We start from the raw sequence: 27,317 nt of genomic DNA on the forward strand, positions 1-27,317 counted from the left end.
GTACTTGGCACTTTCCCCCCTAATTACTCTTATGTCCTAAGCGGTCAGAAACGTGTTTCATTTCAGCCTTGACTTTCTTATTCTCTCTCTTAGCCTGGCAGAACGCCCTGCGAGATTGGTTTGTTTTTCTATTCTGACTAATAGCATCCTGTCTATCTACTGGCTCATTAATTTCTGCAGCTGGCCCAGGTGCTGAGCTATTCTCAGGCTCCAAATCATGGGAATTCTCTGGTAGCAATTCAGGGACCAGACCATCATCCCCAAACCCTTCAGGAACATTCTCATCAGAAAAGACACTTTGAACAGGAATCTCTTTGTCATTCTCTGCATCTAGAGCAACCTCATCATTAGAAACATCATTAGATACATGAACTTCATTGACATTCCCAACATCCAGAGTACCCTGATCATTAGACACAATCACAGGCTGAACTCCAAGAATTCACATTTCTCTGCCTCGTTTATTTATCGTGTCAGAAACAAGTTGAGAGTACAGTTAAAATGCATTAAGTTTGGCTCTGCATCTTGTGGTGCCAGAGCGCAGTCTGTTCAGCACCTTCCAAGTCACCCAGTTTTCTGTGTGCCCAGGAGGAAGTCACTCATCTGGTCAGCCACTGATTGAGGTTCTGGGTTTTAGCCTGCCACTTTTGGACTCTCGCTTGCAGAGGTGTTCCAGCGAATATCTCTGTAGATCTTAGGAAGCTGTTTCTTGATTTAAGGCATGGGCATGCTGGCTGATATCCAAACGGAATAGGCTGAAGATGTCACTGCCTAGGTCATTTCATTGTTGGCTGCTACCTCCCGGCGGATGTTAGGTGGTGCAATACCGGCTAAACTAATTTCTCCAGTGGTGTGGGGCGCAGACACCCCGTGATAATGCGGCATGTCTCATTAAGAGCCACATCCACTGTTTTAGCATGGTGAGATGTGTTCCACACTGGGCATGCAGACTCAGCAGCAGAGTAGCATAGCCCAAGGGCAGATGTCTTCACTGGGTCTAGTTATGATCCCCAGGTTGTGCCAGTCAGCTTTCGTATGATATTATTTCTAGCGCCCACTTTTTGCTTGATAGTCAAGCAGTGCTTCTAAGTCAGAGCACATTCCAGGTGAGACCAGGAGACTCCCAGGTGTTTGGGTGTGCTGCAATGCTCCAGTGGGATTCCTTCCTCTGCCCAGTTGAATTAGGCTGATGGGAAGGGTGGGAAAGAATGAGAGCCCAGTGTACTCCCAGGCAATCTGTATTTCACTAGCATTGGAAGGGATCCCCAGAAGACATCTGGACCAACCACCTTCAGCCAGGTAGGAATGCACAGTGAAAGCTCTCCCAGAAGATAGCCATCTAGCCTGAGTTCAAAAACATCCAGAAAGGTTTAATCCCTACAGAACTGTTCAAGTGTAGGTCCTGTTATAAATTTTATAATTTGAACAATTTGTGGATTGAGCTGCAGTAATTATCATTAAAGTGGATATGTTTCTAATTAAGAAAAGGAAATCTGTTGATGTTTGCGATAAACCCCATGGAACAGCTATGGAGTTCCAGGAATCACCGGTAATACAGAAGTGTAAAGGAGAAATGTCCAAAATTTGGATGATATGAAACATACATTATATATACAATTTATATTTTATAGCATATGCACATATATATTATAATACATGTGTATTGCAAGAAACTCTTATAAGAGTTTGGTTTAACCCCCAGTTTGCTAGTAAAACCGACGGTGTCGCAAAAGGATGCATCTCAGAATGTGGAAAGTTTTGATTCACACTTATGGCATCACTCTCCTAGTTTTTCTGGCAAGATTTACCCCAAGGAGGTTTGTCATTTCCTTCCTCACCTTAAGTCTGAGAGAGTGGGATTTACCCAAAGGCAACCAGTAGATTCCCAAGGCTGAGCAGGAACCGGAATCCAGTGCTCAGAACCATTGCGCTAGGCTGGCTTTCTCATGCTGCGTCATGCCAGATATTATTTTATTTGTCACTCACCACTCCTCACTACTTGAGGAAGGCCACAGCAGTTAAAACATCTCACACAGAGAGACAGATACACACACACACATATGAAAGAAAATGATATAAAGACATCCAATAATGATTGGATGTCAATATAAAATTATTGGTTTAATATTGGGTAGGCGTTTTATGAGCATTTAGGGGTGTCCCTTATTTCACAAATAACCTTTCAGAAGGATGCAATTGGGCATTTCTTTCTTATCGTGTCAGGAGCGAACCCAACAGTTGTACTGCATTAAAAACAAAACACAAAATTTGTAAACTTGGTATTCTATTAAATGTCCTTTGACCATAATCTGGCCACTTGGAGTGCCTCTGGTGTTGCTGTGAGAAGGTCCTCCATTGTGCCTGTGGCAGGGCTCAGGTTGCATTGCAGCAGGTGGTCAGTGGTTTGCTCTTCTCCACACTCGCATGTCGTGGATTCCACTTTGTGGCCCCATTTCCGAAGGCTGGCTCTGCATCTCGTGAAACAATATCATACGAAAGCTGACTGGCACAACCTGGTGATCACAACCAGACACAGTGAAGACATCTGCCCTTGCGCTGTGCTACTCTGCTGCTGAGTACGCATGCCCAGTGTGGAACACATCTCACCACGCTAGAACAGTGGGTGTGGCTCTTAATGAGACATGCCGCATTATCATGTGGTGTCTGCGCCCCACACGACTGGAGAAATTATACTGTTTAGGTGGTTTTGCAACACCTGACATCTGCCGGGAAGTAGCAGCCAATAGTGAAAGGACCAAGGCAGCTCATTCCTTGTTTGGGTATCAGCCAGCATGTCGACGACTTAAATCTAGACATAGTTTTCTTAGATCTACAGAGACACTCGCTGGAACACCCCAGCAAGCAAAAGTCATAGAATCATAGAATCAAAGAGTTGGAAGAGACCTCATGGGCCATCCAGTCCAACCCCATTATGCCAAGAAGCAGGAATATTGCATTCAAATCACACCTGACAGATGGCCATCCAGCCTCTGCTTAAAAGCTTCCAAAGAAGGAGCCTCCACCACACTCCGGGGCAGAGAGTTCCACTGCTGAACGGCTCTCACAGTCAGGAAGTTCTTCCTCATGTTCAGATGGAATCTCCTCTCTTGTAGTTTGAAGCCCTTGCTCCATTGTGTCCTAGTCTCCATGGAAGCAGAAAACAAGCTTGCTCCCTCCTCCCTGTGGCTTCCTCTCACATATTTATACATGGCTATCATATCTCCTCTCAGCCTTCTCTTCTTCAGGCTAAACATGCCCAGCTCCTTAAGCCGCTCCTCATAGGGCTTGTTCTCCAGACCCTTGATCATTTTAGTCGCCCTCCTCTGGACACATTCCAGCTTGTCAATATCTCTCTTGAATTGTGGTGCCCAGAATTGGACACAATATTCCAGGTGTGGTCTAACCAAAGCAGAATAGAGCATGGGGAGCATTACTTCCCTAGATCTAGACACTATGCTCCTCTTGATGCAGGCCAAAATCCCATTGCCTTTTTTTGCCGCCACATCACACTGTTGGCTCATGTTTAACTTGTTGTCCACGAGGATTCCAAGATCTTTTTCACACGTACTGCTCTCGAGCCAGGCATCACCCATTCTGTATCTTTGCATTTCATTTTTTCTGCCAAAGTGGAGTATCTTGCATTTGTCACTGTTGAACTTCATTTTGTTAGTTTTGTCCCATCTCTCTAATCTGTCAAGATCGTTTTGAATTCTGCTCCTGTCCTCTGGACTATTGGCTATCCCTCCCAAGTCCAAAAGTGGCAGGCCCAAACCCAGCACCTCAACCAATGGCTGATCCCAAATGAGAGACTCCCCCTTCCTGGGCACACTGAGGACTGGGCGACCTGGAAGGCACTGAACAGACTGCGCTCTGGCACCACAAGATGCAGAGCCAACCTTCAGAAATGGGGCCACAAAGTGGAATCCTCGATATGCGAGTGTGGAGAGGAGCAAACCACTGACCACCTGCTGCAATGCACCCTGAGCCCTGCCACATGCACAATGGAGGACCTTCTTGAGGCAACACCAGAGGCACTCCAAGGGGCCAGAGACTGGTCAAAAGACATTAAATCAACTACCAAACTCGCAAATTTTGTATTTTGTCTGTTTGCTTTGTTCTGTTAGAAATGTAATATAATGGACTGGCTGCCCTGACACGAAATAAATAAATCACTACTATTTGCGTTATTGTTCACTATTATATCACTATTATATGCACTATTGTTCACTATTATATCACTATTGTTCTTTGACTAGGTTGTCTCTTATTTTGTATGTATATATATGTATGTATGTATCTCAATCTCCCTATAGAGACACCTGTGAGAGTCTTCTCCTCCTTCTGCCTTTTTGGTCCTCCTCCTCCTCCTCCTTCAGGCCTGCCTTTTTCCCGCCAAATGTGTCCTGGACAGGTCAAGCGGAAATGTCCACTCTGGGTCACTTCCTGTGCGGCCACTCCTTCCGCCGCGCCCGCCTTGCTCTCGTCTCCTCTCCGGGGAAAGACACAAAAGCGACCCTCTCGGTGGCCCTCTCTCCCTCACAACCAGGCCTTCCCCGCTTGGCTTCCCCTCGCGCATGCGCGGATGGAGGAGAGAGAGCCACACAAAGGCGAGGGGAGGGGTTGATACGCATGCGCGAGCGAGGCCCAGCACACTAAAACTCCCGATGTTAAGTACGCATGCGCGAGCGAGGCTCAGAGTACGAAAAAAAGTGCAGGCGATGTCGTGTACGCATGCGCGAGTGAGGCCCAAAACAAAAAATAATCTGGTGGTGTTGAGTACGCATGCGCAAGCGAGTCCCAGCGAACAAAAAAAAGTGCTGGAGATATTGTGTACGCATGCGCGATTGAGACCCAAAACACAATAAAGTCTGGCGATGTTGAGCACGCATGCGCGAATGAGGCTCAGAAAGAAAAAAAAGTATCGATGTTGTGTACGCATGCGCGAGTGAGGCCCATAAAGAAAAAAATGTGCTGATAATGTTGTATACGCATGCGCCAGTGAGGCCCAGAAGAAAAAAAGTATCGATGTTGTGTACGCATGCGTGAGCGAGGCCTAGAAAGGAAAAAAAATGCTCTGCTGATTTTGTGTACGCATGCGCCAGTGAGACCCAGAAAGAAAAAAAGTGTCCATGTTGTGTACGCATGCGTCAGTGAGACCTAGCAAGAAAGAAAAAGTATCGATGTTGTGTACGCATGCGCGAGCGATGCCTAGAAAGAAAAAAAATGCTGTGCTGATGTTGTATACGCATGCGTGAGTGAGGCCCAGAAGGAAAAAAAAGTGTCCATGTTGTGTACGCATGCGCGAGCGAAGCGAAAGCCTTACAAAGAAAAGAGCTTTGGTGGTCTTGTGCAGGCATGCGCAGGAGAGAAAGACTCTCCTCCCTGTCTGCGCATGCGCCCCTGTTGCGTAGGGGAAAGCCGGCGTGGGAGGGGAAGGCGGAGGCGCGTCGCGAGCGCTCGGCGCCTTGAGGGGAGGGAGGGAGCGCGAGGTCGGACTGCGCGTGCGCGCGGGGCGAGAGAGAGAGAGCGAGCGAGAGATTGAGCGAGAGAGAGAGAGAGAGAGGGTGGCGGCGGCGTGGGAGGCAGGCGCGGCGGCGTCTCCTTCCCGCGGGCTCTGCGCATGCGCGGGGCCGGGAGAGAGGGAGGCGAAGGGCCCCGGCTGAGGCGGCGGTGGCGGCGGCGCAGGAGGCCGCGCGGGAGGCCCGGAAGGACCATGGCGGCCCACACCACGGCCACCGCCAACACCAACCCCACCCCCTCGGGCCAGCCAGGCTCAGCGGCAGGAGGAGGCGGAGGAGGGAGCGGAGTAGGCCCCGCTGAGGGCCCGCCCGCCTCAGGCCTCTCCTCGGCCTCCTCAGCCTCCTCGTCGTCGTCCTCCTCCTCGGGCCCTCCCGCCGTGTCGCGGCGCAAGGACGGAGGCCCCGCGGGGAAGTTCTGGGAGAGCTCCGACACCGCCGCCCAGCTCGACGCCGCACGACTCTGGCTTGGGAAGCACTGCAAGAAGGTGAGGCCTTCCTTTGTCCCCCAACTTGGGCCTTTGGACTCCAACTCCCAACATTCCTCACAGCCTCAGGACCCTTCCTTTTCCCCCTCAGACGCTTAAGCGGCTGAGGGGGGAAAGGAAAGGGCCTGAGGCTGCGAGGAATGGTGGGAGTTGGAGTCCAAAGCCCCTGAGGCGTGGCCTAGCATTATTTCTGTACCTTAGTGTCATTAATTTGGTTCCCTTTGTGTCCCTTTGAGGCTGAGAAAGTGTCACTTGGTATGTGTATGTGGGGTAGGCTTCCTTTATTTCTTTGTTTACATCTCTGACTCCTTAATTTGGTTCCCTTTGTGTCCCTCTGAGGCTGAGAGAGTGTCACTTGATATGTGTGTGGGAGGGGAAGGCTTCCTTTATTTGTTTGTTTACATTTATATGCTGGCGAAGGGGACTCAGAGTGGCTTACAAGTCATATTGGACATAAAGCATACTATATTATTTTTAAACATTCATAGAATCATAGACTCAAAGAGTTGGAAGAGACCTCGTGGGCCATCCAGTCCAACCCCATTCTGCCAAAAAAGCAGGAATATTGCATTCAAAGCACCCCTGACAGGTGGCCATCCAGCCTCTGTTTAAAAGCTTCCAAGGAAGGAGCTAGACACTATACATCTATTTATAGTGAGGAATTGTGGGAATTGGAGTCCAAAGCCCCTGAGGCCTGGTCTAGCGTTAATTCTGTGCCTTAGTGTCATTTCTGACTCATTAATTTGGTTCCATTTGTGTCCCTTTGAGGCTGAGAGAGTGTCACTTGGTATGTGTATGTGGGGAAGGCTTCCTTTGTTTGTTTTCGACATTTATATCCTGGCGAAGGGGATTCAGAGTGGTTTACAAGTCATATAGACATAAGACATACTATAGTATTATTATTAAACATACTATATATTCTTTTCTGTCTCCCTCAGGGTGAGGGAGTGTCACTTGTATGTGTGGGGAAAGGCTTCCTTTGTGTCTCTCTGAGGCTGAGAGAGTGTCACTTGATATATGTGTGTGTGAGAGAGAGAGGGGGGAAGGCTTCCTTTCTGTCCCTCTGAAGCTGAGAGAGTGTCACTTATACGTGGGGAAAGGCTTCCTTTGTATCTCTCTGAGGTTGAGAGAGTGTCACTTGTGTGAGTTAGGAAAGCCCCCTTAGTGTCCCTCTGAGGTTGAGAGATTGTCAATTGATGTGTGTGTGCCTTCAGATCCTTTCTCTTCTGTGGCCAGCCTAGAGCAGGGTTTTCTTGAACCAGTTGAATCTTTTGTGTCTCTCTTAGGCTGAGAGAGTGTCAATTCTGTGTGTGTGAGAGAGGAAGGCTCCTTTTGTGTCCCTCTAAGCCTGAGAGAGTGCCACTTCTATGTGTTATGAAGGTTCCCTTGGTGTCCCACTGAGGCTGAGAGAGTGTCACTTGTGTGTGAGGGGGAAGGCACCCTTTGTGTCCCTCTTAAGCTGAGAGAGTGTCACTTGATATGTGTGTGTGGGGAAGGTTGTCTTTGTGTTCCTCTGAGGCCGAGAGACTGTCACTTGATGTGTGTGTGTGTGAGGAGGGCTACTTTTGTGTCCCTCTTAGAATGAGAGAGTGTCACTTGATATGTGTGTGTGTGTGGGGGGGGGGGAGTTTCCATTGTGTCACTCTGAGGCTGAGAGAGTGTCACTTAATATGAGTGTGCCTTCAGGTCATTTCTCTAGCAAGCCTAGAGTAGGGTTTTCTTGAACCAATTGAGTCTTTTGTGTCACTCTTAGGCTGAGAGAGTGTCACTTGATATGTGTGTCAGGAAGGCTCCCATTGTGTCCCTCTGAGGCTGAGAGAGTGTCACTTGATATGTGTGTCAGGAAGGCTCCCTTTTTGTCCCTTTGAGGCTGAGAGAGTGTCACTTGATATATGTGTGTGGCGAAGGTTGCTTTTGTGTCCCTCTGAGGATGAGAGAGTGCCACTTCATGTCACAGGGAGGAGGGAGCAGGCTTCCTTTCTGCTTCCCAGGAGACTAAGATGCAATGGAAGAATGGCTTCAAACTACAAGAAAGGAGATTCCATCTGAACATGAGGAAGAACTTCCTGACTGTGAGATCCGTGCAGCAGTGTGTGGTGGAGGCTCCTTCTTTGGAGGATTTTAAACAGAGGCTGGATGGCCATCTGCCAGGGGTGCTTTGAATGCAATATTCCTGCCTCTTGGCAGAATGGGGTTGGATGGCCCATGAGGTCTCTTCCAACTCTAGGATTCTATGATTCTATGTATGCCTGGGGAAGGCTCCCTTTGTGTCCCTCTTAAGCTGAGAGAGTGTCATTTGATATGTGTGTGTGAGGAAGGATCCCTTTTTGTCCCTCTTAGGCTGAGAGAGTGTCACTTGATATGTGTGTGCCTTCAGGTCATTACTCTTCTGTGGCAAGCCTAGAGCATGGTTTTTTCTTGAACCAATTGATTCTTTTGTGTCCCTCTGAGGCTGAGAGAGTGTCACTTGATATCTGTGTGTGGGGAAGGCTCTCTTTGTATCACTCTTATGCTGAGAGTCACTTGATATGTGTGTGGGGGGAGAGGCTTCCTTTCTTTCCCTCTGAGGCTGAGAGAGTGTCACTTGATATCTGTGTGTGGGGAAGGCTCTCTTTGTATCACTCTTATGCTGAGAGTCACTTGATATGTGTGTGTGTGGGGGGGGGGGAGGCTCCCTTTGTGTCTCTCTTAAGCTGAGAGTGTCACTTGATATGTACCTGTGGGGAGCTCGCTTTGTGTCTCTGAGGCTGAGAGAGTGTCACTTCATGTGTGGGGGGGAGGGAAGCTTCCTTTCTGTCCCTCTGAGGCTGAGAGAGTGTCACTTGATATGTGTGTGCCTTCAGGTCATTTCTCTTCTGTGGCAAGCCTAGAGCAGGGTTTTTCTTGAACCAATTGATTTAAAAAGGGAAGGCTTCTTTTGTGTCCCTCTGAGGCTGAGAGAGTGTCACTTGATATGTGTGTGAGAGGGGAAGGCTCCCTTTGAACCCCTCTGAGGCTGAGAAAGTGTCACTTGGTGTTTGTGTGTGGGGAAGGCTCCCCTTGAGCCCCTCTGAGGCTGAGAGAGGTCACTTGGTGTTTGTGTGTGGGGAAGGCTCCCTTTGAGCCCCTCTGAGGCTGAGAGAGTGTCACTTGGTGTTTGTGTGTGGAGAAGGCTCCCTTTAAGCCCCCTCTGAGGCTGAGAGAGTGTCACTTGCTATGAGTGTGCCTTCAGGTCATGTCTCTTTTGTGACAAGCCTAGAGCCGGGTTTTCTTGAACCAATTGATTGAAAAAGGGAAGGCTTCTTTTGTGTCCCTCTGAGGCTGAGAGAGTGTCACTTGGTGTGTGTGGAGAAGGCTCTGTTTCTATGCTTCTGAGGCTGAGAGAGTGTCACTTGATGTGTGGGAGGGAGTTCCCTTTCTGTCCCTCTGAGGCTGAGAGAGTGTCATTTGGTGGGTGGGGAAGGCTCTGTTTGTGTCCCTTTGAGGATGAGAGAGTGTCACTTGATATGTGTGTATGTGTGCGAAAGGCTCCCTTTCTGTGTCTCTGAGGGCAAGAGAGTGTCACTGTCTTTGTGTGTGAGGAAGGCTCCCTTTCTTTCCCTCTGAGGCTGAGAGAGTGTCACTTGATGTGTGTGTGTGTGTGTGTGTGTATGTGTGTGTGTGTGTGTGTGTAAGTCTCCCTTTGTGTTCCTCAGTGGCTGAGAGAGTGTCACTTGATGTGTGTGTGCCTTCAGGTCATTTCTGTGGCAGCCTGAATGAAGGCAAAACCTATGCCAGGGCTTTCTTGGACAAATTGACATAAAAGGGGGAGGATTCCTGTTCTCCACCTGAATTTGAGAGGGGAAAGAAGAGCCTCTCTCTGCTGCTCCCTGTCTGATCGAATGGCCCCTCTTATTGTGGGAAGGGAGGCGGTGGCCTCATTGTGGAAGAGGTACTGCCGCTCTGCTTTTCCCTTGGGAAGAACTCACAAAAGGCCACCTGCCCCCTTGTCTGGCACTTGTGTGTGAAACACAGGCCAAGTGGAGGGGTGGGGTTTTCCCTTCGAAATGGCCCATTGGTCCAAGCTCTGTGGCTTGGATTCAGAGACAAAGCGGAGCCGTAAAAAGAAGAAGGAGGCTGTTTATTTACAGATCACACGTGGGGCACGTGGTCCCTGTTTGGTGTCTTTTGCTCTTCCTGGTTGGGATCCGAAAAAGGGAAAGTGTGGCATGAACTGCATTTAGGTCCAGTCGTTGCTGTCACCAATTTGAAGAGTCCTTTGGTTTAAGTGTTCTCAGATCCCTTTGTGTATAGCTGTGCGTGTGTGTGTCTTGTGAGTGTCATAGTAAAAAAAGTAAACATTCAGGTATTGGATATACATTTACAGACATTCCAAATACTAATAAGATAGAACAAAAATGTTGTAAAAAATTTATTGTGGTGAAAGATGGGAAAGAATGTCATGTAATCAAAGTCACCCAAAAGTTATGAACTCCAGGGAGATGGTATTTAGTTTCCTTGGTGTTTCTTAGCAGAAACGAGAAAGTTTAATGTAGAGGTAAAGGAGATAGAGGACGTAAAGCAGTGGTTCTCAACCTTTGTTTATTATTTATTTATTTCGCATATTTGTATCCCATCCTTCACACCCTTGAAGAGGGGCTCAGGGGGGCTTCGCAACAGACATTCATTCAATGCCAACAACAATAATAAATGATAAAAGTAATTAACACAACTCATTAATGCTTTGAAATTACTTAAACATTTTTTAAATCACGCAGGGTTGAAATCATAGTCCAGGTCAGTCTATTGTCATTCACACAAATTGGGTCTCATTCTAAATAGCTGCCTCTATTGTTCGAATGCTTGGCCCCATAACCAGGGTAAGAGGGAGGGCGCCAATCGAATGTCACTGGGTAGAGAGTTCCACAGGTGAGGGGCCACCACTGAGAAGGCCCTGTCTCTCATCTCCACCAGTCGCCCTTGCGAGGGTGATGGGACCGAAAGCAGGGCTTCTCCTGTCGATCTTAGACTTCGCGATGGTTCATAGCAGGAGATATGTTCAGACAGGTAAGCTGGGCCAGAACCATTCAGGGCTTTATAAGATTAAGTCAGCACTTTGAATTGTGCTTGGTAGCAGATTGGCAACTAGTGGAGCTGGTGTAGCAGAGGAGTTATATCCTCTCTATATGCCGCTACGGCGAGCAACCTGGCTGCCATCCGTTGGACTAGTTGGAGCTTCCGAGCAGTCTTCAAAGGCAACACCACATAGAATGCGTTGCAGTAGAGTTGGGGGGAGGGGTCATCTGGTGTAACCCCATTTTTACCCATGGACCACTCTGACCAGGAGCCACTCTCCAGCATTAGCACCAAGAGGGTTACGGATCTGTTTTTGGTCAACTTTAGATTTGGTTTGGTTATTTGGGGTGCTGATTCAGAAAATTGCATTGGGTGGACCACATCAGCTCTAGTTTCTGATACAGAACATATGCCATCCAGTAGTCGCCATCTTCTCGCCCACAAAAACCATCTATCTATGTATATAATAAAAGTCAAAACTTGTATGCGGAGGACAAAAGTGTGGCGGGAGGAGTATGTGCCAGTGTTCTGATTGGCTGCCGCTGTGGTGCTATTTGCATATGGTCTCTGATTGGTCAGCTTCAATAGGAGCCCCTGGTGGAGAAAAGAGTTCATGGCAGAAACGGGGACATGAGAAGGAAATTTGCATATGGTCTCTGATTGGCCAGCCTCAATTTCAAGATTCCGAGATGACCAAGAGAGGAAAGGAAAAGGCCAGAGGGGGCTGAGTCAGACAATTACCAATACAGACCACACTTGGCACACAGAGCCCCCATGACCTACTCGACATCCTACTGCAGTTTGGAGGAGGATGAACCATGGATGATGGGACTTGCAGTACCATCACTCACATTCTGAGACCGCTGTTAATCTCATTCAATGACTGATCAGGACCAAACTTGGCACATAGACCTCTCATGACCCACTTTACGTCCTGGTGTGGTTTGGCGGGGGATGGACCATGGATTATGGGACTTGCAGTACCTTTGCTCAATTCTTGAGACCACTGCAACTCTCGTCCAATTACCGATAGACCAAACTTGGCACACTGAGTCTCCATGACACACTCTACATCCTGGTGCAGTTTGGAGGAGGATGCACCATGGACGATGGGACTGCACTCCCTTCCTAAGACCATTACAACTGCTAACAATGATGGATCAGGACGACAATTTACACAGAGAGCCCGTATGACCCACTCTACATCCTGGTGCGGTTTGGAAGAATTTGACAATGGATGATGGGACTTGCAGCCACCACTCGCTTCCTGAGACCACTGAGACCCTCGCCAATGACTGATCAAGACCAAATATGGCACACATAGTCCCTATTGCCCACTCTACATCCTGGTGCACTTTCGAGGAGGACAGACCATGGATGATTGGACTTCAAGTACCTCCACTCCCTTCCCAAGACTGCTGCAACCCTCATCTAATGTCCTCATCAAAACCAAACTTGGCACACAGAGCACCCATCCACTCTACATCCCAATGCTGTTTGGGGGAGAACAGACTATGGAGGATGGGACTTGCAGTACCTAAACTCACTTTCTGAGACCACTGTGACCCTCATCCAATGACTGAGCAAGAACAAAACTTGGCACACAGGGCCCTCATGACCCACTCTCCATTCTGGTGCAGTTTGGAGGAGGATGGACCACAGATGATGGGACTCGCAGTACCTTCACTAACTTCCTAAGACCACTGTAAGCCATATAAATAACTGATAAAGACCAACCTTGAGACCCAATTCCTTTCTCAAATAACCCGGGCAGCGCCGGGTCCCCAAGCTAGTATTTAATAAGCCTTGGCACTATAAGAGGATTTCTTGAGAGCAATCACTCTTGTTGGAAAGAGTAACAGTAAGGCCGCGGACCATATTTTAGTTCTTGTGAACCACTGGTGGTCCATGGTCTGCAGGTTGGGAACCAGTGATGTAGAGAGTACTGATTGAAATAGATGTAGTTAGGCAGGAGTAAATTACAATTAGGTACTGGAGATTGAAGATTTTAAACAAGGTCCACAAAAGCAGAAGAATTTGAGCAACAAGTTAAATGTTTGGGTTTGTTCACATAATTGATAACTTTTATTATTGTCACAAGGCATTTGTGACATTTTCCGGTCCCAATTCAAGGTACAGGTTCTTACCTACAAAGTTCTAAATGGTTTGGGACCCGCCTATCTGCATGACTGCATTTCTGTGTACGAACCCACACGATCTCTTCGATCATCTGGAGAGGCCCTGTTTGCAATCCCACCTGCATCGCAGGCGCGATTGGTGGGGACGAGAGAGAGGGCCTTCTCGGTGGTGGCCCCTCGACTGTGGAACTCACTCCCCAGAGACATCAGACATGCCCCAACTCTGGCAGTCTTTAGGAGGAGCCTGAAAACATGGTTGTTCCAGTGTGCCTTCCCAGAATAAGAAAACTCCCAGCAATATGTCCCTCAATGCACTTTATTAGTATTTATTTGTTGTATCAGAGCAACCAGTCCATTATATTATATTTCTAACAGAACAAAGCAAACAAACAGAAAAATACAAAACTTGTGAGTTTGGTAGTTGGTTAAATGTCCTTTGACCAGTATCTGGCCACTTGGAGTGCCTCTGGTGTTGCCGCAAGAAGGTCCTCCCTTGTGCATGTGGCAGGGCTCAGGGTGCATCGCAGCAGGTGGTCAGTGGTTTGCTCTTCTCCGCACTCGCATGCCGAGGATTCCACTTTGTAGCCCCATTTCTGAAGGTTGGCTCTGCATCTCGTGGTGCCACGAGTGATCTAGGAATGTCTGCTTGCCTATTCCTCTCTGAATATTCTATCTTAGTTATATTTCACCTGGTCATGCTCAGCATTATTTTATAATTTTAATTATTACATTTGGCCCAGCCATAAGCTTTTAAACATGTTGTGTTACAGTTAATGTTTACTGCTAATTTCTGTTTTTGAGTTTTATTTTATTGTTATGTATTATTGTTGTTATTGTTTTACTGATGTGCTGTGGGCTTGGCAGCGGAGTACAAATAAAGTTTTTTTTATTATTATTTATTTAAATTTGCACAGTGGACAGAAAAGCAGCAAATCAAGCAGTTATTAATTAGTCCAATGTTTAGATGCTGTATATAAGATGCACATGTAAGATAAAAGTGGTGCTGTGAATACATCAGTCGAGCTTTATTTTCTCCTGAACAAAGAAATGATGTTGTCATTGGTTTGTTGTAGGTTTTTTCTGGCTGTATGTCCTTGGTCTAGAGGCATTCTCTCCTGATGTTTCGCCTTCACTTTGGCAAGCATCCTCAGAGGTAGTGAGGTCCGTTGGAACTAGGAAAAAGGGTTTATATATCTGTGGAATGTCCCAACAGACCTCACTACCTCTGAGGATGCTTGCCAAAGTGCAGGCAAAACGTCAGGAGAGAATGCCTCTAGACCATGGCCATACAGCCCGAAAAAACCTACAACAAACCAGTGATTCCAGCCATGAAAGCCTTCGACAATACGATGTTGTCATTGATAGTACTGCATGCATATTGGAATTAGCAGTTTGTGTTGGAAGCTCTGAAAAAAATCAAATCAATAAAAGAAGACGTTTGAAGAAACTTGGCAAATTTAAATCTAGTGACAGCTGGTCTGTTCTTTGCATGCCTAGTTACCAGCATACGGTAAGATCAGAATTAAAATTGAAAAAAAGGCAAAACGATGATGCAAGCTGATTTTAAATTGCGGCATGAATGTTGCTAGAAAATGTAAGCCACTTTTCAAACGTAGGCATGACACTGAGATTGATTTTGACAATTTTTTCCCCCCAGTATGTTCAGGCAGATGCTCCTACCAATAAAACACTGGCGGGGCTTGTGATGCAGCTGCTGCAGTTTCAGGAAGATGCCTTCGGAAAACATGTCGCCAATCCTGCCTTCACCAAGTTCCCTGTGAGTCATCAGAACCGTCTTCTCACAGTTCTTTCGCTGTTTTGTGTCCCTTGTTCCGTTGCGTTCATGTTATTTTGAAAGTTTGAACATGAATGTCACTTTGATGCTTTCTCTGTTTCAGGCAAAGTGCTTCATGGATTTCAAAGCTGGCGGTACGCTGTGCCACATTCTCGGTGCTGCTTATAAGTATAAGAATGAGCAAGGATGGTGAGCAGTTTTTGTATTTCTCTCACAGACTCCCCATCTCCTTCCAAAACTGCTAATATTTGAGGGCCTACTGGAATTACTTTGTTTCAAGCAACTTTTAGTTAAATTAGTTAGGTTTGGGTCTGGTTTATTTTCGTGGAGAACAATTGCTTTATTCCTGCCTGTATTTTACGTTGAGCAATGTCCAGTCTCGATAAAATAGTGAAGAGTAGAGACATCAGACTGGCAACCAAGATCCATTGCCTAGTCAAAGCCATGGTCTTCCCTGTAGTCACCTACGGATGTGAGAGCTGGACCTTAGGGAAGGCTGAGCGAAGGAAGATCGATGCTTTTGAGCTGTGGTGTTGGAGGAAAGTGCTGAGAGTGCCTTGGACTGCCAGAAGATCCAACCAGTCCATCCTCCAGGAAATAAAGCCCAACTGCTCATTGGAGGGAAGGATACTAGAGACAAAGTTGAAGTCCTTTGGCCACATCATGAGGAGACAGGAAAGCCTAGAGAAGACAATTATGCTGGGGAAAGTGGAAGGCAAAAGGAAGAGGGGCCGACCAAGGGCAAGATGGATGGATGGCATCCTTGAAGTGACTGGACTGACCTTGAGGGAGCTGGGGGTGGTAACGGCCGACAGGGAGCTCTGGCGTAGGCTGGTCCATGAGGTCACGAAGAGTCGGAGACGACTGAACGAATGAACAACAACATTTTACGTTGCTTTGACATAAAATTATAGCAGTGATCTGAAATGGACTTAATGTATATATTCGAGTATAAGCCTAGTTTTTCAGCCCTTTTTATGGCTAAAAATGCTCCCCTCGGCTTATACTCGAGTCAAGGTTATTTCTTATTTTACTCTGTTATTAGTATTATTTTTATTTCATGTATTATTTTACTCTCTTTATTATTATTACATTTACAGTATTTTACCCTATTATTACATTTATTATTTTACACTATTTATGATTTCTATTACATTTATTTTTTACTTTATTATTATTGCATTTATTATGTTATTCTATTATTACATAGAATCATAGAATCAAAGAGTTGGAAGAGACCTCATGGGCCATCCAGTCCAACCCCATTCTGCCAAGAAGCAGGAATATTGCATTCAAATCACCCCTGACAGATGGCCATCCAGCCTCTATTTAAAAGCTTCCCAAGAAGGAGCCTCCACCACACTCCGGGGCAGAGAGTTCCACTGCTGAACGGCTCTCGCAGTCAGGAAGTTCTTCCTCATGTTCAGATGGAATCTCCTTTCTTGTAGTTTGAAGCCATTGTTCCATTGCGTCCTAGTCTCCGGGGAAGCAGAAAACAAGCTTGCTCCCTCCTCCCTGTGGCTTCCTCTCACATATTTATACATGGCCATCATATCTCCTCTCATCCTTCTCTTCTTCAGGCTAAACATGCCCAGCTCCTTAAGCCGCTCCTCATAGGGCTTGTTCTCCAGACCCTTGATCATTTTAGTCGCCCTCCTCTGGACACATTCCAGCTTGTCAATATCTCTCTTAAATTGTGGTGCCCAGAATTGGACACAATATTCCAGGTGTGGTCTAACCAAAGCGGAATAGAGGGGTAGCATGACTTCCCTAGATCTAGACACTAGGCTCCTGTTGATGCAGGCCAAAATCCCATTGGCTTTTTTTGTCACCACATAACATTGTTGGCTCATGTTTAACTTGTTGTCCACGAGGACTCCAAGATATTTTTCACATTTATTATTCTACTCTACTATTACTGTTATTATTGCATTTCCATTAATTTACTTTATTATTATTATTACTATTATTATATTATTTTACTCTATTATTGTTGGAAGGATATGCAAGTACATTTACATTGAAGATATATAATGATTTAATCAGGTTTGGGCAGTCTTATCTCAAATTACAGTTTTATGTAAATATTAAAAACATTTCGCCCACTGATGCCTCAATTAATGTAATTTTATTGGTACCTATTTTTATTTTGAAATTTACCTGTAGTGGCTGCATTTCCCACCCTCGGCTTATACTCGAGTCAATATGTTTTTCTAGTTTTTTTGTGGTAAAATTAGGTGCCTCGGCTTATATTCGGGTCGGCTTATACTTGAGTATATAAAGGTGAATACAGGATGAGCTTTCTTTTTCTAGAAATCCAGAGTTTGAAAATCTCCAAAATCCAACAAGTGTTGCTATCAACTGCCTGCTTCTGCCTTCAAGGTAGCGGAGGTGGCACTGCTGTTCTTTAGCCTCTAGATCCCCAGTCTTTCTCCAGTGTCACTAGGATAGAGAGGGACTGGGGCATCTAATTAGACATCTCATTATGCATATGCAAAGGCCAGTATTTATTTATTTCTTTGTTTATTTCATATATTTATATCCCGCCCTTCTCACAAGGGGGGCTCAGCGCGGCCTCACATGAGCATCAGAGGATACTAACAACATAAATACCATAAAAATTACAATTCACAATTAAATCATTTAAAACATTATACAACATCATCAGTAAAATTTAACAGTAAATTAATAGATTTAATGTATTGTCGAAAGCTTTCATGGCCGGAATCACTGGGTTGTTGTAGGTTTTTTCAGGCTAAATAGACATGTTCTAAAGGCATTTTCTCCTGATGTTTCGCCTGCATCTATGGCAAGCATCCTCAGAGGTAGTGAACATGGCCATACAGCCCGAAAAAACCTACAGCAACCCAATTAGTAGATTAACATGCCAGAAAAACCTAGCCGAGCCAGGAGAATCCATGTCACAAAATCTAAATTTCCTGTTCCTATTGCCACTGGCCTCTAATAGAATGCCTGCCCCCAGAGCCTGGTCTTCAGTTGTCTTCTAAAGACAGGAGGGAGGTGGCCAACCTGATATCCTTAGGGAGGGACTTCCACAGACGGGGGGCCACTGCTGAGAAAGCCCTGTCTCTCGTCCCCACCAACCGCGTTTGCGACAGTGGTGGGATCGAGAGCAGTGCCTTTCCTGATGATCTTAAGCTTCGTGATGGTTCATAGCAGGAGATACGTTCGGACAGATAATCTGGACCAGAACCGTTCAGGACTTTAAAGGTTAAAACTAGCACTTTGAATTGTGCCTGGAAGCTAATTGGCAGCCAGTGGAGCTGGCACAACAGAGGAGTAGTATGCTCCCTGTACGCAGCTCCAGTTAACAACCTGGCCACCAACCGCTGGACTAATTGGAGCTTCTGAGAAGTTTTCAAAGGCAGCCCCACGTAGACAGTGTTGCAGTAGTCTATACGGGATGTAACCAGAGCGTGGACCACTGTGGCCAAGTCAGACTTCCCAAGGTACGGGCGCAGCTGGCGCACAAGCTTTAATTGTGCAAAAGCTCTCCCGGCTACCACCGAGACCTGGGGTTCCAGGCTCAGCGATGAGTCCGGGATCACTCCCAAACTGCGAACCTGTGTCAACATTCAAAATACCCAACACTTCCAGTCCACGCCATTTGTTATATAGACAGTCCCCAAGTTACAAACGTCTGACTTACAAATGACTCCTAGGTTTTTTAAATATATTTTTTAAATTTGCATACATTAACAGATTACAGTGTAAACAGAACCCAAAACAATGAACATTTTGCAAATACATAATCACCAAGGCCTGCACAAGTATCATTTCCTTTGCCATTAATTTATGCGTCAACCAGTAAACAAATGTCATATCCAAACTTCCTGACCAACAAGGTTTTCTGTTGTTTTCTGTATTGTTTTCTGTTATCACTGTCTAAAATTTATTTGATGAAATCCAACCGGTATGAATCAAATTCTGATCTTTTAATTTCCCCTGAACACCCTCATTTTCATTGATAGTTTATTATTTAAGGCTATATTCCTTACCTCTGCATAACATGCTTCCGTTGTGAAATTGGTTACTATCTTCCAATTCCTTGCCATTATAGGTTTTCCCACTGCAAGTAAAATAATCACAAGTTTTTTTTCTTCATTTCTAAGTTCAGCTTTGTGGCTTAATGCATGGCTTAATAGGAATAGCATACGTTTTCCACCTGAACTACTAGATTTCCTGACATTCTACCAGTTGTTAGTGACTGGGGAACCCAGTGCTAGGGTTACTGACAAGCTGGAATGTGTCCAGAGGAGGGCGACTAAAATGATCAAGGGTCTGGAGAACAAGCCCTATGAAGAGCGGCTTAAGGAGCTGGGCATGTTTAGCCTGAAGAAGAGAAGGCTGAGAGGAGACATGATAGCCATGTATAAATACGTGAGAGGAAGTCATAGGGGGGAGGGAGGAAGCTTGTTTTCTGCTTCCCTGGAGACTAGGACAAGGAACAATGGCTTCAAACTACAAGAAAGGAGATTCCATCTGAACATGAGGAAGAACTTCCTGACTGTGAGAGCCGTTCAGCAGTGGAACTCTCTGCCCCAGAGTGTGGTGGAGGCTCTTTCTTTGGAAGCTTTGAAACAGAGGCTGGATGGCCATCTGTCAGGGGTGATTTGAATGCAATATTCCTGCTTCTTGGCAGGGGGTTGGACTGGATGGCCCATGAGGTCTCTTCCAACTCTTTGATTCTATGATTCTATGATTATGTTCCTTATTCCTTCCCATATCAATTATATGGAATTTCCCGAGGTCATTAAGCCTAAATGTTTACAAATTGCTTAGTGCTTTCTGTGTTTAGGAATTGCATTTACAAAACCTGTTCTGATGAAATGGTTTGGGGAAAGTGTGGCCTTTTCATTTGGAAAGAACAACCATCTCTTTCTTACTCTCTCTCTCTCTCTCTTTCTCTGGATTGTTGTAATATGATAACCTAGCTTTATATGGCCTTAATGCTATATTGAACAATAGCCAAACAGGTCTAAAGTTCCATCAGTATTTGAATCATGGTGCATGTATTTTTCTTTGCAGGCGAAGGTTTGACTTGCAAAATCCTTCCCGGATGGACCGAAATGTAGAAATGTTTATGAACATTGAGAAAACATTAGTGCAGGCAAGAATTTTAATCTAATAATAATAATACTTGGTGTTGGGATTCCTGTTGTTTTCAGAGCTGAATGCTTTGTTTTAGATTTACAGTGTTCCCTCACTATTTCGCGGTTCGCTTTTCGCGGGCTATCTGTTTCATGGGTTTTTGCCTCCTGGCAACGATGGAGTGTGGAAGGGGGTTTCATCCTCCCCCTCAGGAGAGAGGCAGGTAATCATAAAAAAGAGAGAGAGAGGAGATACAATGCAATATATAAGTCATGGCCTTATAGCCCTCTTCCTTTTTTTTGGTAATTAATTTTTATTGAGAACAAGTATTTTATTCCAATGTAAGTGGGGGAATATTGTGAAGAAGATTTTTTTTTGTCGTGTCAGGAGAGACTTGAGAATCTGCAAGTCACTTCTGGTGTGGGAGAATTGGCCGTCTGCAAGGACGTTGCCCAGGGGACGCCCGGATGATTTTGATGTTTTTATCATCCTTGTGGGAGGCTTCTCTCATGTTCCCGCATGAGGAGCTGGAGCTGGTAGAGGGAGCTCATCCACCTTTCACTGGATTCGAACCTGCGACCTGTCGGTCTTCAGTCCTGCTGGCACAGGGGTTTAACCCACTGTGCCACCGGGAGCTCCGTGAAGAAGATAGAAAAGTAGGAAATGAACTACTTCTACAGATACAAAGAATCGGGTAGAAAGAGAAAAGAGGAAAAAGAAAAAAAAACCGGTTTGACTTCCTTCTATTCTTCGGTGGTTGTGAATTCATTATTGTCAATCTCTTTGTCAAGTAAAATTAGAAAATCAATTAGAAAAATGGGGGGAAAACTGCAAACAAAAGATGAAATACACCTATGCAATTGAACTAAAAGAAAATAGGATGAAAATGATTTATAGGTTGTATCTAACCCCTTATAAAATCTCAAAATGTTATAAAAACACTTCGGACAAATATTGGAAATGCGGGCAACAAACTGGAACTTTTTTCCACGTTTGGTGGCCTTGTTCAAAAGTAAAAGAGTTTTGGACAGAGATCCATATGGAGATACAAAAAATACTAAATATAAAAATAGAAAAAGAACCGGAATATTACTTGCTAGGCATGTTGGACATAGCGGAAAGAAATCCTTTTTAACTATTTAGCGATTGCGTTGAGAATTAAATTTGCCAAAAATTGGAGACAAAAGGAGATCCCCAAAAAAGAGGACTGGCTGAAGAAAGTCTTGGAGGTTATGAATATGGACAAGCTTACTTATTGGATTACCCCAAACCAAGGCTTACCAAAAAAACCCCAGACAAATTGGGACCTGGTAAAGAATATCTTAAACAACAAAAAATAGACTTAATAATATGACTAAATAAACACTCACAAGATGATCAGTAAAGACAGGGATGTTTTCTGTTTTTGTTTTTACTTGACAAATAGCCCTCTTCCTTATATTGAGCAGAAAAAAAAGGTGTGCAGTGCCTTTAAATCTCTCCTCGCTTCTGCTTCACCCTCGGAATGCGATATTTATCTATAGCATCCCAACTTTGCGGATTTTCACTTTTCTTGGGTTGTCCTGGAACGCAACACCCGTGATAAGTGAGGGAACACTGTATTGTATATGTGATATCCTTAGGAATTGCTGACCTTGCTATGAGTATCTCTAGAAATAAATGTGTGCTTCTTTTTAATTCCGTCATTGCTATGGCTCTAGAACAGTGTTTCTCAACCAGGGGGTCGGGACCCCTCGGGGGGTCGCGAGGGGGTGTCAGAGGGGTCACCAAAGATCATCAGAAAATAATATTTTCTGTGTGGGAAGTTTGGCCCAAATCTCTCATTGGTGGGGTTCAGAATGTTTTTTGAATGTAGGTGAACTATAAATCCCAGCAATTACAACTCTCAAATGTCAAGGTCTATTTCCCCCAAACTCCATTAGTGTTCATATTTGAACATATTAAGTATTCGTGCCAAGTTTGGTCCAGATCTATCATTGTTTGAGTCCACAGTTCTCTCTGGTTGTAGGTGAACTACAACTCCAAAACTCAAGATCAATGCCCACTAAACCCTTCCAGTATTTTCCATTGGTCAAGGGAGTTCTGTGTGACAAGTTTGGTTCAATTCCATCATTGGTGGAGTTCAGAATGCTCTGATTGTTGGTGAACTATAAATCCCAGCAAATACAACTCCCAAATGTCAAGATCTATCTTCCCCCAAACTCCACCAGTGTTCACATTTGGGCATATTGAGTATTCGTGCCAAGTTTGGTCCAGAGCCATCATTGTTTGGGTCCACAGTGCTCTCTGGATGTAGGTGAACTACAACTCCAAAACTCAAGGTTAATGCCCACCAAACCCTTCCTGTATTTTCTGTTGGTCATGGGAGTTTGGTTCCTTTCCATCGTTGGTGGAGTTCAGAATGCTCTTTGATTGTAGGTGAACTATAAATCCCAGAAACTATAACTCCGAAATTACAGAATCAATCTGCTCCCAACACCACCAGTATTCAAATTTGGGCATATCGGGTATTTGTGCCAAATTGGGTCTAGTGAATACATCCTGCATATCAGATATTTACATTATGATTCATAACAGTAGCAAATCTACAGCTGTGAGGTAGCAACAAAAATAATGTTGTGATTGGGGGTCACCACCACATGAGGAACTGCATTCAGGGGTGGTGGCATTTGGAAGGTTGAGAACCAATGCTCTAGAATATCTATTCTTGCTGATTGTATTAGATTTAAGGAGGGAGGAAATCAGATGATGCTATTGATACTTCATCTCCTGTGACTCCTTTGCTGATTTCTGATGCTGAATGTCTTTGGTTTTCAGAATAACTGTCTGAGCAGGCCGACTATCTACCTCGTTCCAGATATAGAGCTCAAGTTGGCCAATAAGCTAAAAGACATTGTGAAACGTCACCAGGTAAGTGATGTGCATGTTGCACCATTTTCTCTCTTAAGTCAGGCATGGGCAAACTTCAGCCCTCCAGGTGCCTTGGACTTCCAATCCCACCATTCTTAAAAGCCTACCGGGAGTGGAAGTCCAAAACACCTGGTGGGAAGAGCATGGTCCTGAGAGCAGACATTGTCAGTAATGTTCCAGTGTTGCTTCTTGCTGTCTCTGCGAGAAGGCCTTTGGCAGCGCAGTTCCTTAGACATGTCCTTACAGGACCTTATTAAGGTGTAAGAACTGGATTTTCCAGCCAGGATTGCCTCTCTTGCTTCTCCTTGTTCTAACCTGGAGGCCCCATTACTCTATCTCTGCCAGGAAGAAAGAGCCAGAATGAGCAAGTGGGGAGGGACCGTTCTCCTTCAGCCTTAGAGGCCTGATTTAAACCAATTCTGTAATGTAGTTTTGTAAGCTTTCTGCAAGCCTACTGGTTCACTGAAGTCTTAAGCCTTTGGCCTAGCTCAGCATTTCTCAACTTGGGGGTTGGGACCCCTGGGGGTGTCAGAGGGGTTGCCAGAGACCATCCGAAAAAACTGTATTTTCTGTTGGTCATGGGGTTTCTGTGTAGGAAGTTTAGTCCAATTCTATCATAGGTGGGGTTCAGAATGCTCTTTGATTGTAGTTGAACTATAAATCCCAGCAACTACAACTCCCAAATGTCAAGGTCTTTTTTCCACAAACTCCACCAATGTTCACATTTGGGCATATTCAGTATTTGTGGCAAGTTTGGTCCAGTTCCATCATTGTTTGAGTCCATAGCACTTTCTGGATGTAGGTGAACTACAACTCCTTAATTCAAGGTCAATGCTCACCAAAGCCTTCCAGTATTTTCCGTTGGTCATGGGAGTCACTCACATTTTTGGGCTAAATCCCCTTGCCAAAATTAGGTTGTGCGTTAGATTCACGTAATATGGTAATCTTAATGCTGAGCCAAAGCAATAGAGGAAGCTGCTTTGGGAGCTACACTTGGAGTTCCACGTTGAGGGATGTCACCTGTAATTTAATTGCCATGGCTCAATGCTATGTCATCTTGGGATTTGTAGTTTACTGAGGCATCAGCATTCTTTGGTTGAGGATTCCCAAGACCTTGTAAAACTGCATCTCCCATTTTTTTTATTGTGTCAGGAGCAAGCCAAATAGTTGTATTGCATTTTTTAACAAACAGACAAGCAAAACACACAGTTTGCAGGCTTGGTAGTTGATTAAATGTCCTTTGACATTTAGCTGGCCACTTGGAGTGCCTCTGGTGTTACGATAAGAAGGTCCTCCCTTGTGCATGTGGCAGGGCTCAGGTTAAATTGCAATAGGTGGTCTGTGGTTTGCTCTTTTCCACACTCGCATGTCGTGGATTCCACTTTGTGGCCCCCATTTCTTGAGGTTGGCTCTGCATCTCGTGGTGCCAGAGCGCAGTCTGTTCTGTGCCTTCCAAGCCACCCAGTCTTCTGTGTGCCCAGGGGGGAGTCTCTCATTTGGTATCAGCCATTGATTGAGGTTCTGGGTTTGAGCCTGCCACTTTTTGACTCTCACTTGCTGAGGTGTTCCAGCGAGTGCATGCATCTCCCATGACTTCATAGCATTGACTTCATAGCATTGAACCAAGGCAGTTACAGTGGATTCATCCTGCAGAATAGATCAGGCCTGGGCAACCTGGCATAGATGCACCCCAAGGTCTTCCTTTCCGTTGTTGGAAGCTTTGGTGCTCTAACATTTTTGGTTTTGAAGAAGGAATTCTAAGCACGCAGCAACTGTAGTGGCCAAATTACAAAGAGTGCACCTTCTGCTGCTGCGTATGACATTCAACAACAAATACTTTTTTTGGTTTTAGTGTTTCGAAAATTAAGGTGAGCACTAGATTCAGTGGCGCATTAGACTCAAGTAAATAAGGGTAGTCTGTTTAGCTTTTGTATGAAACTCATTAAACAACCGTAGTTTGCAACATTTTTGTGGGGTGAGATGAGGCAAGGAAAATAACAAATTGATAAAAATTTCTATAGATCAATTCTATTGTGTGTCCAGACACAAATCTGTTTTGCACTTTAACTATTCGTTGGATTGCGCTCCCCTCATTTTTTAAAAACCCTCCTACCAGATATTTCCTACCTTGTTTTTTAATTTTAAACTATTACATTTGGCCCAGCCATAGGTTTTTAAATCCTTGTGTGTTAATGTTTATATGTGATTTATATTAAATGTATTGTTTTTGTTTATTGCTTTCTTGTTTTATTGATGTGTTGTTGGGCTTGGCCTCATGTAAGCCGCTCCGAGTCCCTTGCGGAGATGGTGGCAGGATATAAATAAAGTTATTATTATTATTATTGTTGTTGTTGTTAATGTTTTTAGGGCTGCACTGACTTCACTTTCTCCTGGCTATTTGCCACCTGCTCTTTGCTCAGGCTGTTTTTCCCAGGTGTTTCTCATTGTGATTCATTAGCTTTGCCATTACTTTGAAAACCAGGTTATAACTCTCTGTGGTTCACTTAGTTCTTGTGGGTTTTTTCGGGCTATATGGCCATGTTCTAGAGGCATTTCTCCTGACGTTTCGCCTGCATCTATGGCAGGCTTCCTCAGACCTCTGAGGAAGCCTGCCATAGATGCAGGCGAAACGTCAGGAGAAATGCCTCTAGAACATGGCCATATAGCCCGAAAAAACCCACAAGAACTGAGTGATTCCGGCCATGAAAGCCTTCGACAATACATTGAACATCTCTGTGGTTCAGTTTGCAAAACAACCTGGCTGCTTCTGTTTTCACCCTTCGAATCAGGAACATGGGTCAGGAAAAGATCTGTCTTCTGAGAGCCAATGTTGGCTTGCACTCAGGCTCCAAACTTGGCTCGTTTTTTGGGGAGAAACATTTTTCTTGTAAGAATAAATAGATAGTTGTACCTGTTTCTGATATAATAATCTGTACCTGCTTCTTTCCTAGGGAACCGTCACTGATGACAAGTCTAAAGCCACCCACCATGTTTATCCTGTTCCTACCTCATTGGATGAAGGTAAATATAGGTTATTTATTTGGTGTTTCATTCTTGAACTTTGGGGATTTTGTCTTGTGAACCACCTCAAAGGACCAAAAGCTAAACTAAAATATTTTAAAATAAAAGGCATATTATGAATCAGTTGTTTTTGTCTTGTGACATTGAACACTAAGATGTTTCAAAAAGGACGTGGCAGGGAATTCTTGGGATGGCACAAAGGGCAATCCACTGTCAGCAGTAAATTTATTCATATATCTGTTAGTCTTGTAAAGCAAGCAGTTATTTATATATTTATTAGTAAAGCAAAGTCCCATGGCTGTTTTTTAAATCCAGTCATTTATTACTGATACAGTTTGTCCTCTGTTGAACTTCCCTTCTACCAGTTGAGCATCTCTTCTAGGTATTTATGCTTTTGTTGATTGCAGCACAAAAATGGCTAGCACACAACTCAAGGGAAAGGAGGCGTGTTTTGAAACGGGCCTTGAGTTTTGCTATAATTGTTTTCTGACTTTCTGTATATACTCGAGTATAACCAAAGATTTTCAGCCCTTTTTTAAGGCTGAAAAAGCCCCTCCACCTGGCTTATACTCAAATCAAGGATATTTACTCTGTAATTATTTTTATTACGTTTATTATTTGGCTCTATTGTTGTTATTACATTTCTCAATTTAATCTATTATTACATTTATTATTTTGCTCTATTTATTATTCATGCATTTATTATTATACTCTATTATTATTATTAGTGCATTTATTATTTTACTGTATTATTATTGCATTTATTATTTTACTCTATTATTATTACATTTATTGTTTTACTCCATTATTACTTTTATTATTACATTTCCATTATTTTACTCTATTACTGTTATTATTATTGCATTTATTATTTTACTCTATTATTATTACATTTATTGTTTTACTCCATTATTACTGTTATTATTACATTTCCATTATTTTACTCTATTGTTATTATTATTGCATTTATTATTTTACTCTATTATTATTGCATTTATTATTTTACTCCATTATTACTTATTATTACATTTCCATTATTTTATTCTATTATTGTTATTATTATTGCATTTATTATTTTACTCTATTATTATTACATTTATTATTTTACTCCATTATTACTTATTATTACATTTCCATTATTTTACTCTATTATTGTTATTATTCTTGCATTTATTATTTTACTCTATTATTATTGCATTTATTATTTTACTCCATTATTACTTATTATTACATTTCCATTATTTTATTCTATTATTGTTATTATTATTGCATTTATTATTTTACTCTATTATTATTACATTTA

General features: G+C 44.1%; 1 protein-coding gene across 2 annotated transcripts in view; it reads left to right on the forward strand.

Moving 5' to 3' along the window:
- The first annotated feature begins 5,448 nt into the window (after positions 1-5,448).
- SMARCC1 (SWI/SNF related, matrix associated, actin dependent regulator of chromatin subfamily c member 1) overlaps positions 5,449-27,317 on the forward strand; it is a 145,318-nt gene continuing 123,449 nt past the window's right edge. For both annotated transcript variants that reach the window (XM_060782736.2, XM_060782737.2), the window contains exons 1-6: positions 5,449-6,004; positions 14,834-14,953; positions 15,075-15,160; positions 20,021-20,102; positions 22,901-22,993; positions 25,945-26,014. In XM_060782736.2, coding sequence (XP_060638719.2) covers positions 5,621-6,004; positions 14,834-14,953; positions 15,075-15,160; positions 20,021-20,102; positions 22,901-22,993; positions 25,945-26,014 — 835 coding nt within the window. In that variant the 5' untranslated portion in view covers positions 5,449-5,620. The remainder of the gene's footprint in view (positions 6,005-14,833; positions 14,954-15,074; positions 15,161-20,020; positions 20,103-22,900; positions 22,994-25,944; positions 26,015-27,317) is intronic.

This window comes from Anolis sagrei, chromosome 6, assembly GCF_037176765.1.
Source record: "Anolis sagrei isolate rAnoSag1 chromosome 6, rAnoSag1.mat, whole genome shotgun sequence".
Taxonomy (NCBI): domain Eukaryota; kingdom Metazoa; phylum Chordata; class Lepidosauria; order Squamata; family Dactyloidae; genus Anolis; species Anolis sagrei.